Here is a 17,306-nt window from a genome sequence, read left to right on the forward strand (position 1 = left end):
ACCAAAGCGCGTGCACTATTTCGGAAATGATGTCATATAACTTTCGTCACTTCCATTTCCTTTCGTCCTCGGATACCTAGAAAGTTTTAGGCGCGCGATTTTCAGTTTTATTCAAAACAGTTTTCCAATACTGTCGAGGGTAAGATAGTTTTATCCATTTGCTAATTCCAAAAAAAAAAATTCGTAAGAATGTAAAATGTTTATTTATAGATATCAGAATTTTTAAAAATGACGTTTTGAACAAAATAACATGTAAATATAAGGTAGACAACTCATGGCCTAACAGAAATATCAAATAGCAAGAGAATTTCAGTGTTCGGAAATACACACAGTTCGCTACGAAGGTGTGTCTATTTTCCGAACATTTCACTTTTGGATAAATTAATGTGGACAGTTCCGTAATGGAAAGTTAGATACCTATTTGATATAAATCAACTTTCATATGCATCCATATTAAGACAATATTAACTAGACTGCCTTTTACAAAATGGCTAATTGTCTCTTTTATTTATATTTCCAGTATGAGTCGCCAAGTAGGTGCGAAACGTCAGCGCTATGACATTAAGCTGTTAGATGAGGCAGCTGATCTTGTAAGAAGCAAATCAATTACCATGAGCAGAGCAGCCAAGGAATATGGTATTCCAAAAACAACATTGCATGACAGAGTACACATGAAATATGCAGGGAGTAAAACTGGACCAAAGACCGTACTGACAACCGAGGAAGAGCCCAGCATTGCAGAATGGGCAGTGCACATGTCCAGAATCGGGTACGGACGCACAAGAAAGGAACTTTTGAATGTGGTAAAGAAAATAATTGATGAGGATGGCCGGAAGACACCTTTTAAAGATAACCAACCTGGGAAAGACTGGCTGAAAGGTTTCCTCACAAGGCATCCTCAGCTTAGTATACGTACCACCTTACAACTCGGCAAAGAGCGCGCAATTATTTCGCCCAGCAAGGATAGGAAGTGGTTTGAGGATTTAACTCTATACATTGACCAAGAAGTGAAAGACCACGATATATTAAGAGATCCTTCGCGTATATACAACGCAGATAAAAATGGGTTTTCGCTCTGTACCACTGGCACTCAAGTAATAGGTTATAAAGGCGCACTGGTTGTCTATCACTACGGAAACAGTAATAAGAGTCAGTTAACAATTATGGCTGCTTGTAGTGCCACAGGTCATTTCATTCCACCGGTGATAATTTTCCCAGGCAAGAGATTTTCATACGACCCGCTCGAGGGATTTGATGTTTGGGTAGGTCTGATTCTGGCTGGATGGATGCTGGAGTTTTGTCTGAATGGCTTACAAATGTATTCATACCAGCAATTGAAGCCAGGCATGTGAAGAAACCAGTTATTCTTTTTATTGACGGTCATATGACGCATATAACTCCAGAGGCTTCAGATGCATGCATCAAGGGTGATATAGAGCTCAACTGCCTCTTAGAGCATGCTTCGCATGTAATGCAGCCATTAGATTTAAGGCTGTTTTCTTATCTTAAAAAGACATGGAAACAAGCTGTTCGTGACTGGCAGTCGGATTACATAGGAGAATACGTTACAAAAAGAACGTTTGCACGTGTTTTCATGATGGCATGGAAGCGCAGTGCAACAGTGGACGTTGCAGTTAAAGGCTTTCTTGAAGCTGGCCTTTTTCCACTTAATCCTGAAAGGGTCATTAATTCTGTCAAACTTGAACCAAGCAAAATCTTCTCAAATATACATGGAACATATACATCATCTACATCCGTCGGTAGCCTGCATTTACAGCAACAAAGCCACCAGCAACCGTGACAGCTAATGTCATGACACCAAAAAACAACTTTTGACACTTCTCATGTATTACCAGCAACAAGTTGGCTTGTGTACATTATAGCATGTACATTTCTGAAGCATTCTTGATCCAACTTTGGAACAATATATGTAGCCTAAATATCCCATTCAAGTTTGGTTATGGGCCAGATGGGACAAGTAGGTCAACATTTATGTTCATTGTAGAATTCTTGCTCCATCGTTTAATAATGATAAACTGCAAACTAGTATACAAGGGTAAACAACCTTTCCAGAAGAAGAAAAAATATTTCCCATCACTGAGGGAAAGACAAATGGTGTTGCACTGTGGGCAATTAGCATCTCAGTTATTTTTTGATGGCTTTTTTTCTTACCTACCATTCTGTATTCACTATTAATATGTCATCATTTACAACATTTAATAGCGACAGAAAGGCTGGGATTACAGGCTGTTTATGTCTTTAACAAACAATGGTTCACCACTGTACTTACAACATAAACATTTTGAGAGCAGTCTACATCTGTTTTACCTGATTACAATAACAAAACTGTTTCCCACCATTAAATTTTGCATTTTCTGTAGATGTTTGAATATGGGAAATCTTGATCTAATTGCCTGAATGATTGTTAAAGACATAAACGTTTTGAATGAATGAGTTCCATGTGGTTCTGGGACGCCACTGCATTACCCTTGCATGATCATTGGTGATGGCACTTAGGGTTTGAACACTTGGTTTTGCTGTATCTCTGTAGTTCCAGCAGGTATCAGAGTACCTCATATTTTTATTTTTATTTAAATGAGATCTGAAACCAAAATCTTCAGTCCTGTTTTGTGACATGTAATCTCTATTTTGTTAGTGTGCCATAAAACCTAAATTCAAATCAGTGAAAGAAGCAGTTTGGATGGGTCTCTTGGCATTGGCAAATGTCCTCTGTTTCAAGTCATGCAAATAATTTGTAAGCAAGTCAGTACTGGTGTGGAATGAAGGAAAACTAGATGTGTGGAATGAAGGAAAACTAGAGATGTGGAATGAAGGAAAACTAGAGGTGTGGAATGAAGGAAAACTAGAGGTATGGAATGAAAGAAAACTAGAGGTGTGGAATGAAGGAAAACTAGAGGTGTGGAATGAATGAAAACTAGATGTGGACTGAAGGAAGACTAGAGGTGTAGAATGAAGGAAAACTAAAGGTATGGAATGAAAGAAAACTAGAGGTGTGGAATGAAGGAAAACTAGAGGTATGGAATGAAAGAAAACTAGAGGTGTGGAATGAAGGAAAACTAGAGGTGTGGAATGAATGAAAACTAGATGTGGACTGAAGGAAAACTAGAGGTATGGAATGAAGGAAAACTAGAGGTATGGAATGAAAGAAAACTAGAGGTGTGGAATGAAGGAAAACTAGAGGTATGGAATGAAGGAAAACTAGAGGTGTGGAATGAAGGAAAACTAGATGTGGACTGAAGGAAAACTAGAGGTGTGGAATGAAGGAAATCTGGAGGTATGGAATGAAAGAAAACTAGAGGTGTGGAAAGAAGGAAAACTAGAGGTATGGAATGAAAGAAAACTAGAGGTGTGGAATGAAGGAAAACAAGAGGTATGGAATGAAAGAAAACTAGAGGTGTGGAATGAAGGAAAACTAGAGGTGTGGAATGAATGAAAACTAGATGTGGACTGAAGGAAAACTAGAGGTGAGGAATGAAGGAAAGCTAGAGGTGTGGAATGAAGGAAAAAAAGCTTATCTGCTGACTGCAATTATATAATTCTACAGTACTAAACTTTGTAACACATCAACATAACAGACAAGCTTAATCCTTAGCCTGCTGGATCAGCCTGCACATGGTCTGCACTGTACGCCATTAAGTCAGTATCATTTTGGTAAGCACCCCTTTAAACAGTTATTGGTATTGTCCAAATTGAAAGATAGACAAGTTCATTATAGAAATTTAGCAGGATAATGGTTACACACTGCATTGAAGATGCCAGCTTTTCAGAATACTAATGAAATATGTAAATCAAAGCACAAAAACATTTTACAGGGAATTGCTAATTAAGGTACCCTGTAGTGGCATATGTTTCTTACAATATTAGAAATTTATGAATTATTTATTATTCAGACCAGTGCTGGTTCCCATGTTTATAATAAGAATCATCTGAGGGAGTGTAATTCTTTCCTTAATATCTGTTAATATCACCCCAGCCGCTAATTTCTGCCTGATAAATTCCTGTTAGTTTGGTCTTTGAGGTAGTTAAGTCACCATGTGTCTATTGATAGGCACTGTGTTATTTTTGAAGGTATAGATAAAGTATATATTTTTCTTTGTAATAAGCTTATGGTAGAGATTTTTATTTCTTTGCCAAATTACCTATAGGCACCATGTCTTGTTAGCCAGTGCTGGTAGTATTAATTATATTAATGATTAGGTTAACCGAATAATTATCATATAGATAACATAGGTAACACACAACACTGCTAATGAAAAAAGCTACTTGCTACAGAAAAATAGAACTGAAGTTGGAAGTGGAGTGTTACTGGTATGGAGCCCTTTAACTTTTACCCTGCTAAATTTCTAAAATGGACTGGTTTGTCATTCATTTTGAACAATACCATTTATTATTCAAAGGGGTGTTTACTGAAAATTTACTGACTGAATAGCGAACAGTGCAGACCATGGTCAGCCTGCACATCTGTGTAGGCTGATCTTGGTGTGCACTGGTCGCAAAGGCCGAATCACTCGCCGCTGGCTGACCATAGTCTGCACTGTTTGCTATTCAATCAGTAAATATTCAGTGAATACCCCTTCGAATTATAAATGCTATATTGCTTAAAATGAATGATGGACCAGTCCATTATAGAAATTTAGCAGGGTAAGGATTCAGGGGGAGTGGGGGGGATTGACTTCAAAGTTCTAACAGCCATGTTTGACAATGTTTGCTTTCCGAAACTGTAAATAAAAGTATGAAAAATGAAGAAATAAACTGTACCTGTATGTCATTATGTGGCACATCTCAAATGACACCATATCAATATAGACTGCTGAGGGGATGATAAGGTTGGATAATTTTCACAGACTCCTATCTTTTTAATAAAGCTAGTTTCTTTCTCTTTGTATCATTTAAAGATAGAACCAAATCAGTGGGAATTTTATTATGATCTTCTGCCTAAAATATGGATAAATACAAAACCCTGCATTCAACTCTCATCAAAGTTTGAAAAATATTCAGTGGTAGAACTATCTGCTGTAGTCATGATGTCAGAAAATTGATGATATAATAGAGGCATTTCCATGAAATGTGCATGGTTTCAAACAAATTTATATTCTAAAATTATAGTCAGGCCAGGCTCCTAATATGTAATTAAAGGGTCATTAAACAGTTCCTTGGACCAAACAAGCCAAATCCAATTTTGCCATTCAAGATACATTCATGATAACCCTAAAAAATTGTGGCCATGAAGCTTTACAATTGTGGATATGGCAGTGTTGGCTTCCATTCTCGCCAAAATTGTTATTTCATTGTTAATATTCTGCATGGTGATGTCACGTTGACCAACTTATATTTCACTTGCCCCTAACCAATGTGCCCCTAACCAATGTGGGTTTGAGCCTCACTTCAGGTGTTCTGTATGTGAGAAAGCAATCCAGCTGGTTTACAGAAGGTTGGTAGTTCTACCTTTTAAGGAGCCTGCTCGTTATGAAATTTATAATGCCCAGAGCGGCATCTGTGGTCTTCCTAATATATGAAAAGCTGGAAAGTCATCATATGACTGGTATCTAAGTCAATGGGACAATGACACCCCAAACAACAACAAAAAAATGGCCAATTTATAAGAACTAAGAAATAGTGCTGTCATCAGTCATATTTGATCCACTATTTTACAGACATATAGGAACAAAATTTCTGCTTTAACTCCGTAACAATGTTGTTTATAAATTCAGTAATTCTAAGGACAGGAATTTTATTACAATTCTGGCTAAAACATTTTCTAAAGTAAATAAATATCTTTAACATTTTAAACACACTTTATTTCACAATGTTTCATAATAAATTGTGTTATGACACATGTTAATCAGATAAGTTCTTGTTAACATTTCATTTTGATGAGTCTTATGTTATGATTAATGAAATTGCACTTAAATGTTAAAAAGAAATGAACAAAAATACTGCATACTTTTATAATGGTCCCAGTTACTTGTATATCAAATTGAAATATGTCTCATTTACTTTTATCAAAAGCAATTAAAAAAATCAATGATACATGAATTTCACAATATATAGACACAGAGTGCCTCCGGCAAATATGGTCTACAATTATAACCATACATGATTATTGTTAACAGTCATGTTTTTGATGTAGTATTTCATGAAACTTGATTAAAATTTGACAAAAAAAGTTCTTAAAAAGCTGCAGCTAAGAAAAGCAACAAAAAATAATTTTCTGTATATACAAAACCTTGACTATAATATGTGCAGTTCTGAACTATAGTGTAAACACGGTTCACTCGAGGCCATAAGGGGCTGTGCAAAAGGCTTGATTTATCCAGAGTGATCCAATCATAGAAGATAATTGTAGAGGAAATTGAAAAATCGCTGAATGATCGCGACTCCGGAATTCAAAGGTGCTAGAGTCATAGATGCTCCAACAAACCCTGGAGCTTGAGCCATCAGTGCCCCCAGTGAGTAGCGTTTTCACTATAGTTGAATGAGTGAAATTCAGTTTCAAAAATATTAAATCTCATACATTACTGATGGATCTTGTTTAGTATTATTTAAAGAATTGAGCATATTTACAAGCACATGTCCCACTTAGTTTTATAGCAAATATTCATTTTGAATAATAGTAATGACTTTTTTCAAGGTACAGAATTAGTAGATGAATCTATAATGACAGTCAGTCATCTGAATCTGTTTGTTTTAACAAATTATGCCCTTCAAAAAAATGACAGAAAAAAACACCGTTTGTAATAAACATTTAAAAAATAAATGTTGTTTCATTTTAAGCCTCAGATTAGTAGATTAGTTTCACAAAACTGAAATATGGTAGTAAAGTTATTTATGTTATATCAAAAAATAAATTTCAAAAATATTACACAGCTGTTCCATATTTATCTACTGTCCCAGGTTTAGGAAGGGACAATCTAAATCCATTTTCTTTGTCACCAAAACTGCTTTGTGAATGTAGGGACACTGTTTCTCTAGAATTAAAACTCCGAGGTGGCTTTTTTGGTGGGTTTATACCCAGATGTCCCACTGAAGCACTTTTATGGTTAGCTGAAACACTGTTACTCCGTACGACTGGAGTTGAGCCATAATCTGCCATATGGTACGGGGAATACCCGCGAGGTAATGTACGTGTTCTTTGAGGAATGTAAGTTTGGTCATGTCCAATATGACCATTGTGTGGTAAGGTTGAAGCTCTGTGCGGCATGATTTGACCAACACTGTACGAAGGAATAATAAATCCGTTATCATCTGAATAAGGACTATATAAGTCTGGCGGGTGCTTGCGCACTAAAAAACCACCATCATCATCATAATCATTGTTTGTTGAGCTTAAATAATTGTTTGTAGAAGCGAAAAGTCTAGGAACGTAAAGATTAGCTTCATAAAATGGATCATTTGGGTCAATAAGAATAGGTGAGATATTTTCTAAAAGTGGAGATGTTGATTCGCACTGCGAACCGTCACTTCCTTTCGAATTGTTATTTGTCTGTTGACTTTGTGAATAAACTTGAGTTGGCACATCATCAGGTTCAGAAAACTCTGTTTTAAATGAAATATATGTATTTGTGTTGCTTGAACTTGGAACACGTGGTCTTTGTAAAGAATCATACACCGAATCATTCTCATCCAGTTCTGCGTCTATTGATAAAGTACCGTCAGGAACTTCATCATAAACCATTGGTTCATTCTTAGGATTTGGTTCTATAATGCCGTTAGCTTTTAAATGTTCCTCGAAACTCATTCTAATCGATTCTTTCTTTCTTTTGTGATACCGTTTACATCTTGCAGCCAGACACACTATTATTCCTATCATTATTAAGAAAAACACAACCCCTCCAATTGTTGAAGAAGCGATAATGGCATTCCGTGTTCTGTCTTTCTCTGCATCATCCTCACGGGCCTCTTTTGGAAGTAAAATACTAGATGGGTCTACACCCTCTAATGTTACCAAACTTGAATCAAAAGCTCTACCGAGCCTGTTTTCGGCATAGCATTCGTATTCGCCAATATCGTCATATTGAAAGTTGTAGATATGAAGTTTACTAGTTATCATTGTATCACCCTCCGATTCAACTGCAAACTTATTTGTTTTCTTTAAATCTATAAGTTCCCCATTTTTCAGCCACTGAATATCAACAAAAGGATCAGACATATATTTACAGAAAAGTTCAACTTCTCTGTCTTTTGGTGTCTCAATATTTCTTGCTTTGGAGTACATTCTGATTGGACAGATAAACCAGCTCCCAGACAGCGTTGAAAAAGCTCGCTGATCGACAATAGACGGGCCAACGCATATCGGTTCATCTGTATGGAATTTCCAGCGGAGACGTTGAATGTCTGATTCACTGCCGTTTCTAAGCCACTGTAGTAGCCATCGTAAGTTACAATCGCAGAACCATGGATTGTTAAAGAGCTTAATTTCTTTAAGCTCGGAACTGAAATATCTAAATATGGTTCCATTAAGAAATGACAAAGCATTATTTTGTAGTTCAAGCTGTTGTAATTTGAATAATCCATTGAAAGCTCTCGGATGTATGAATTCTATATGATTGCCCGATAAATACAGATTAGTAAGTTTAGAAACATTCTTGAACGTATTCATTGGAATTGATGTAATCCTGTTTCCACGTAGAGAGAGCGTCAATAAAGCTTTCAGTTCACCAAAAGACTGGGACGGAATTTTGTCCATTTTATTAAATGATAAATCTAAGTAACGCAACTTTCTTAGACGATTAAATACCTTAGGCGCCAGTCTAGACAATGTATTGTTGCGTAAATATAATATCTCCAGAGATTCGTATTTCACAAATGAGTAGTCGGTTAGTTCTGTGATCTCATTATTTGAAAGATCTAGCACCCGAATATTATGCGGAAGATTTGGAGGCACATGTGCAAGTTTCTGAGCGGAACAGTTCGCTACACCCATTCCTACTTCCTGTTGACTGGATGGGATGCACTCGTAATGAAGCGAAACAACTCCCTCACTGAGCAAACTGATAGAAATAATACTAATATATAGCACACGATACATTTTAACATGTATATTCCAATCTTGCATTATTTGCATTCCAGAGTAATGACTTGTATGTACATACATCCAGTATAACGATCCAGAAATATTTATTCCTATACACATAACATTCCAAATGTAAAAACACCTTTTAAATTAATTTCATATTTCACCGAAATACTGATCTCTCCATTCTACTCCTTTTCACAGAGTTTTAATGAAAATTTTCTTAATTCCTTTCAGATTCTGTTATTATTTACTCCACTACTATCATGAAGGCAAACTGATAGACATCTATCAATGAACTCTTGTTGCCATGTAAACGATGGCTTTTTCTCACAGAAAATTTTCCAATAAGATTGCCACACCTTGTACACAGCCTCCACAGATTGGTTCAGCCTACACAAAGAATCTGATATCTCATCCTTATTTTTGAAAACAACAATTATTTTTTCATTCAGATATTTTTCTTTTCCGACAGAAATTTACTATCAAGATCATTCACGGAAAAGTAATAGTAGAATAATTGCATGAACATATGAGGTTTCTTACATTGACTTCAAGCTGTCTCATATATTTCTATGATTATTGATTTTCAGTATAAGTGGAGAGAATTTCAGAAATTGTCATTTGTCGACAACATTTCCATCAATTATATCATGACTATTTTTCTCCGAAATTTTCTGTTTCTCTGTTTAATGCGTTTTCATGAGTTGAGTGTATTTTCATCAATATTTTGTCACTTTCTGTTTATTAACTATTAGTTCGGGTTCCTTCGGGAGATTTTGAGGATAATTTTGATTAATATTCCCACAAGTCACACGTTATGTAAATGTTATTGCACTACTCCAATAGCGGCAACAGATTTTTCACAAATGAGTGCATAATTATCCTGTTACACATTCGCGACTCTTGTATATTTTCCTCTAACATCTGTCACACTGTGTCACATGTGCAGTAGCGTATAGAGTAAGACTTCAATTGTTCTGATTTTGTCAATAATTCCTCGCTAATTCCGGAATTCCACGGCTTACACACGGATGTTGGAAATGACAATGGGATAGAGCTGTAACTCTCTGCGTGTTTTTTTTTCTTCCTTGTGAAATTCCGATAAAGCTTTGACTTGACATACGTTGTAATTAGCAAGGGAAGCTGAGATTGATGTTGACACAGATCAGGCTGTTTCGTTCACCTTCTATTTGTTTCACATCCTGAAAAGAAAAATAAACACTGTCAATAAGATGTGTCTGTAAATAAATATTATCATCTCCTGTATGGAAGTAATATTGAAAGAAAATATAATCAGTATCCTGACTTAAATGGTACATTATTAAAGATATAAAATGGACAATGAATGTGCACATGTATAATATTTAATTATGCTGCTAAATATTAGACATTTAAACAAAATTTTGAGTTTTTTCTTAAATCTATCATTCTGTGATTATGTATTCATCAACTTTCTGTTGTTATCCTATCTTTATAACTGAGGGTGCAAATTCACATGAAATTTATTACAGGACCCAGAGTTGCATTAAAAACAAAATTGAAGTTAAAGTACTCCAAAAAGCATTTGTCTCTGTAATTCAACAGTAACATTCAACCAATTTATCATACTCTACCAGTTAGTTAATTACATTGTCAGGTTGCCAGTTTCAGATCTCATTTTAAGCTCTCAGAGGCAAGTATTTAACATTCTGGAGACAAAAAAAATCATTAGAATTTATTTTTGTAGAGCTATGTTGATGTCAAGAGCAAATTCCCAAAGGATGACACCATTCATCCCAGATACATTTTCATTTCTGTCTTTTAATTGGCTTCATCCTGTTGGGAAAAACATGAAGTAAATTGATTTTTAAGAGCTGTCTTTGATTTGTGTATTTTTATTTTTGTTGTAGACCCAAATTAACCTTTAGTCTGCTGGCAGCAAATGATTCTGCCATTGCAAATAGTGCAGATCAAGATCAACCATTGCAAAACTGAAAAATGTACTGATTTTTTTTTTCAGCTGATGTAATAACCTGAACTGTGACAGAATATACCCTCTAACCCAGAAACAACTTAAAAATTAAGTGAGACTTACTTTGGTCAAGAGACTATTATATATATATATATAATATGTATACTATGATCAATGTACCAAACAGACAGAGCTGCTGTAAATAATTTCATGTTTGAAGCTGTGCAGTGTATTTCATCCAGCTTTTATCTCCTATCTTATTTCTGTGATATTCCTACTGTAATTAGATAGAAACATGCAATTATATCATTATTTAATTCTTTGAGGGGACTAGTTGTTAGAAATTCTAAACATGCAATTAAATCATTATTGCATTCTTTGAAGAAACCAGTTGTTGTGATGTAAGTTTCAAAGAGGAGCATGTTCATCACTCATTACAAGCATTTTCAAAGTTAAAGAGAAAAATCCTGAAAAAGGACATTTCATGTCTGAATTCTGCTGTAAAATATACAGCTTTAAAAGGCTCAACGTTTTTTTTTAATGTGCAGCACAAAATGAATGGTAGGTTTAGTTTTATTTTCATGGAAAATATTTTTATCTGTGAGAGCACAGTGTACGAGCATTAATTTTTGAAATTCTGTACGTTTTTTTATCATTAATTGAACGTGAGTAAAGTATGTCAAGAACCATTACCCTCTCTTGCATTTTGTTAGAGTTATAGCCCTTTTTGTACCATCTGGGCAAGGTAAAGGTCATCATTAGTAAATCTTACACTCTAAAATGGTTAAAATTGTGGTTTGAAAAAACAGACTTATTTTGTGGAATTAAATTTCCTCGTCCTATGATTTGTTATGTGTTCGCTTTGTAATATATGGGTTTGCATATAAAAATAGTTGTAACGGAGTGTAGTAACTACATACGGTACTAAGCAATAATGAACTGTGACATAGAATTAACTGTGAGTAACACAACTGTAATGATAATGTGAAGATAATATTGCTATCATACATAACCATGTCATTTATTTACCTGAAATATAGTAACATTTATGTGAGAACAATGGGATGCTGCCATGCCTGCGCCATTCCATACATCCTCTATGTACATAAGATTTTCATTCAAAACATTAGAATGAACAAGAGACCTCACAAGAATATTCCGAATATCAGAAAATTTGTCTTCTAAACAGTTAGATTTTTTTTTCTTGAGAAAATTACAGTATTTCCTTTACTCCAAGACTTTTTATTGCGAGTACACTGTTAGAGGTTAAGAAGATGGAGCAAACTTATATAAAGTTGAAACACGATATTCCGATGTCCCTAAAATATCTCGAAATTTCACTATCTGGAAGACATTGTCAACTCCTGTTCCCCAAAACACATGCAAAAAATATCATTTTAAGTCAAATTTCGGTTATCTAGAAGTAAAATGCTGGATGATACCGAGTATCAACTGTATATACATACCTATATATATATATAAATACATAGCCAGTAGTAAACTGAAAACATGCTGCACAATGTTTAATCCCCTTAAAATGAATAATTGTTACAGACTTCATTTTATTATCAGTTTAAAGAATTATTAACATTTTCTGTATTTCTTATCCTATTCCTTTATCATCTCTATTATTTTTTATTTTTTAAACTATTTCTATAGACCAAAGCTCCCTGCACCCAATTTTATTTTTCAGTCTAAATGATTTATTTTAGTGAAATTTAGTAGCAGTTATAAATCATCTCTGTACTGGTTTAAAGATTTAAATTTTCTTGACAAACTTTCTTTTTCTTGGAACCATAAAGTCTGCAATTTATTTGATTTCTGTTACTTTTGCATTTTGCGCCAAGAATTTCCCTTTTTTTTTTTGTTGCTATAGATTCTCGCTTATTCTGAGTTCAATCATTTGGCGGAAGGAAATCAAATTTTTTGCTGAATTGCTACTTCTATTTTGAGAAATTGTGTTTATGTCAGCTTAACAGGGGGAATCTAATTAATTAATTACAAACACAAAAGGCATCTGTATAATGGCTGAGTAGACAGCTATATAGTCAGTGATCAATACTATTGTTTAGGTCTACTTCCGATGATCATCCATCATTTTATCTACATTCTCATTCAATATTTGAAGTCCAATAAAGGAAAATCCATAAATCTGTATTATAGAGGGTTTGATGGGACTGGTTTACAAGTTGTTCTTTAACTCTTATGATACCAGAGTTCTAACCATTTTCTGTTGAGGCAAAGGGATAATGACAAAATAGGCCTTCTTTTAAGACCTTTGCCTCATCGAGCTTGTTAAAAAAAAATGCAGGATCCATCATTCCGAATTTGATTAACATTTTATCTTCGGTAGGCAAAGAGTTATGACTGGGCATCTACTTAAATTTTCTTGGCAAAACCGAATGCGTTAAATGTCCCTGGCGCTAGTAATATTAGTAAAGGCTATTGTTGTTCTCAAGCAAGCTTATTTTGGGACCAAAGAGGTTCTGGCACATTGAGTGGTCAGCCTAAACCCCTTTGGTCTGTAAACCCTGTGATAGCTGCTGTGACACAAAACTGCCATCAAAACTGCCAGAACTATGGTAAGGTAAAGCAGTTTCTTATTTTCTTGGAACTAGGTCACCTTAGTAGTTGACTTTTTGTAATGACAACCAGCTATTTCTACAGGATTATTTTCTCTCTGTATTCTACTTCAGTGTTCTTCAGCTGCTAATGTAGCAGCTTTCTGTACTAGCTAAAAAAATATCAAACATTCATATGGAGAAAAATTTATGTAATCATAAAACAGTTGTCATTAGGGATCTACAAACTTAGGCCAAAAATTTCTTTACCTAGAGACAATATATCTAAAAAAGATTTCATACCAATCTTATCTAATGTGGCCTAGACAATAAATATTGAACAATTGTCCTTATCATAGACATCAGAATGCATTGCCAAGATAGCATCCACTTTAACATGCATGAATTTTAATAAAGTCCTTACGAAATGATTTTAAACTGTTCTTTCTTTTACATGCTCACACTCATTCTAATTTATAGTGACAATTCTCATAAATACGATTTAAAACAAAATTGAAATTTCTGTGAATTTTCAAGATCTGAATTTACTGCTTTCATTCATGAAGTTCAAATGTGATATTTTTTTCCTGGGAAAGTAAACAACAGAATTGTAGTAGACTTGAAGAAAGAGGGCGAATGAAAAAAAAATTACGAAAAAACGTTAAATCGTTTGCAGGAAATGTGAAGCAGATGTGATGCATTTTTTATGTCAGTATCTCTCAGAGTTTACAGTGAAGCAATTTGAGATCAAGGATAGATAATAAAACAGATGTTCCACTAATCATCAGGCATGATAAATGCTCATTTTTGATGAATTTTTCAGATTGCATTCAAGCTTCACTTCGTTATGAATTAAAGTGTCTGCTGCTCACAATGCGTATGATTTTTTTCTACTTCTGCAATAAATTATCTATAGATGCTTATAGTGTGGTGAATTTTTGTAGCCTATAGTTGGTAACAAGAAAGATTCCAAAGAGTAAGAATTGTAACTAGGATAACTTCAGATAATGACCCTTTAGGACAAAGATTAAATTTGTTACCCTTGGAACAGAAGCTTTGAAAAAAAAGGTCATTAAATCAGTATGGTTTGTGATACTAGATTTTTAAGGCCTTACTATATGTTAGATGACAATTATGTTTAATTCTGCTTATTTAAGCATTGTAGTCCAAATTCTGCCCCCTGCATCATTGGACTATTGACCAATCACTCTGAAGAAAATTATTGAAATGTCAAGTGACAGTATGCTTTAGTATACTCCTGGCTGTCTTTGAGACACATTATCCTAGAGAAAATTTTCAGCTGATTCTGAAGAGGTTTGTCGCTGTATGTTAGGTGACATCCTTGGAATAGTCATTAATTCAGCCTTCTACTGAAAACATGAGACTTTTGTGTGGAAATATTTCCCCGGATCTTGTTAATTCAGCCTTTTATAGATTTTAACTTAATTGAGACTTCTACAGAAATGCTTCCAAACTTGTCTGAGACCCATCCTGTTTTATAATTAGACATTAAGAAAAAGGCAAATAAGCTCTATTAAGTTAAGTAAGACTTGATAGAACTGTTATCTAGAAAGATAATTATGCCCCTACAATTTGAAGATAATTATAAAAACAAGAGCACTGCCTGCAGGTGCCATCACTTGTCTGCAAGTTCTAGACAATATGTAAGAAAAGAGTTATTGTTCTTGGCTTTCTTACTCAAAGCTATAGTAAGTATTGAAGAAAAGTGAACTTTAACAAAAACAACGCCTTCTAAGTACAAAAAAGGATCATAATTCTGACAAAATGTGTACCAGAGTTATGGTTCTTGGCCTGAGTAACATAGTCACCTAATGATGATACACTCTAAGACTTATAGTACTGTTTCTGAGAAAAGATGGACCTAAACAAAAAAATTTAACAAATGCTGACGCTGAAGTGTGATGGAGACTGTTCATACAGGTAAAATATAGAAAGGTCTTCTTGTTAAAATTGTAAAGCTTTTGCAAATTTACATAAAGGGAGGTAATCAGAAATTATAATGTTTTTAAAATTTACTGAATCAGATTATGAAATATTAAAATAAACTCAATAATTGTTGCAAAACTTACATGATTACTGAACATAAAAGATTAAAAGAAGAACTTGTTCTTTTCATTCTCCGTAATTTTGTTTATCTCAGTATGGATGCATATTTATAGCAAACAGAATGCAAGTTGTCAAAAAAGAAAAGAAAAATAGATCAGTCACTATTTCCAATCAGAACAGAACTTAACTAAGTATAGTTTTTTGTTTTCATGAAGTCTGAGAATGAAACTTCCTTAGTAATGTACCAAAAATAATTTCCTTCCATTAAAAGTTGTTAATTGTCTTTTGAACTTCACATAATTATCTAAAATAAGTAAATTCTCCTCCCTACCAGGTAAATAAAAGCTTTTACTAATGACTAGATAATAGTGTGATAACTGACAACTAATTGCCAATCTGCTGCCAACATTTTATAATGCGTTTATAAATTGCCGATAATAACAGGTGAAAACTGAGTTTATATATAGACAATACAAGATGAAAATAGGGTTTATAGTACTATTCCATCGCCTTTCAGTCCTTTGATTCAGACATGCAACAGTTTCTGTGTTAATACATTATACACAAACATATAGCTTCCAATGCAGTGTGTGTTTATGTTTGTTTACAAACATGGCTAATGGCCAGAAGTCGTAAACAAGACATTTGGCACTGTAAAGAAGCTGTAAGTCAGTTCTGTCTGTCAGAATTTCAATATAGAACTATTGTATCATGTAATTTGTAATGCAAAGCCTGAGAGAAATTGTATCACACTCAGACCAAAATCAATCAAGTTGTTGGAAAGAATAGTTGCAGAAAGAAGAATTATTCTTGGATTTCTCTGCTTGTTTTCAAAGGCAAAAAAAACAAAAACGATAAATATCCAACAGGGAAAGCCAATTATTGTTCCAAAAACCAAGCCTCTCCAAACATTAACCCAGCACTAGGACATAATGAACAAATAAAGGAACACAGTCAGGCCCCCCGCATTGGAACGGTCAGTGGCAAAACCACTACTGAGGAGTAAGTCAGTGTACAGGACAGTGTAAATAAAAGATATTCCCACCAGATGATATAACCCTAATACTTTAGTTTAAAGGTCCATTACTAAGGGAAAGTGAGTTGGCAATTTTTTTCATAGCCAGTGCATAGACTTCTGCAAGACACTAAATACTGAAGATTGGCAGGTCAAAATTTACAGAAGGTCTTTGGAACTCAAAGAAATGTATGTGTATTATGTTGAAATTTCAATGAATCGACAGAATGACCCCCAGGTCTTTTTAACTTTCTTCATACTTCATAGAAAAATAATTGTACATATACTGCGATTTATTTCGAATTTCTACATACCAACTTTCATTTTCCAATAAAATGAAATAGTTTCTGTGCTTTTTAAAAGAAATTAAAATGTTCACTTTCCTTAGTATTGGACCTTTAAGTAAAAGGTATAGTTTTAATAGTGGACCCAGATAAAGAAGTACTGTGTAATATACAGTGACGACTAGACGAAAATTAATAATCATTATATACCATGGTACAAAGATATACCGTGCTTGTAATGGTACAAGTGTAAGTCCCAACCCATCTCCAAATTGTTTTGCATGAAACAATGATTCAATGATATGTCGGTCATTTTAGCTATACATAGTTAATGTTGTCTTATATAATTATGTAAAAATGACTTTAAATAAAATTTTTACAATGTATCTTG

General features: G+C 34.3%; 1 protein-coding gene across 7 annotated transcripts in view; it reads right to left on the bottom strand.

Annotated features, from left to right (window-relative positions):
• Positions 1–5,635: 5,635 nt before the first annotated feature.
• Positions 5,636–17,306, bottom strand: part of LOC123557823 (leucine-rich repeat-containing protein 24-like) — a 47,805-nt gene continuing 36,134 nt past the window's right edge. For all 7 annotated transcript variants that reach the window (XM_045349527.2, XM_045349531.2, XM_053544169.1 and 4 more), the window contains exon 2: positions 5,636–10,239. In XM_045349527.2, coding sequence (XP_045205462.2) covers positions 6,881–9,154 — 2,274 coding nt within the window. In that variant the 5' untranslated portion in view covers positions 9,155–10,239 and the 3' untranslated portion in view covers positions 5,636–6,880. The remainder of the gene's footprint in view (positions 10,240–17,306) is intronic.

This window comes from Mercenaria mercenaria, chromosome 5 (genome assembly GCF_021730395.1).
Source record: "Mercenaria mercenaria strain notata chromosome 5, MADL_Memer_1, whole genome shotgun sequence".
In the NCBI taxonomy this organism is placed as follows: domain Eukaryota; kingdom Metazoa; phylum Mollusca; class Bivalvia; order Venerida; family Veneridae; genus Mercenaria; species Mercenaria mercenaria.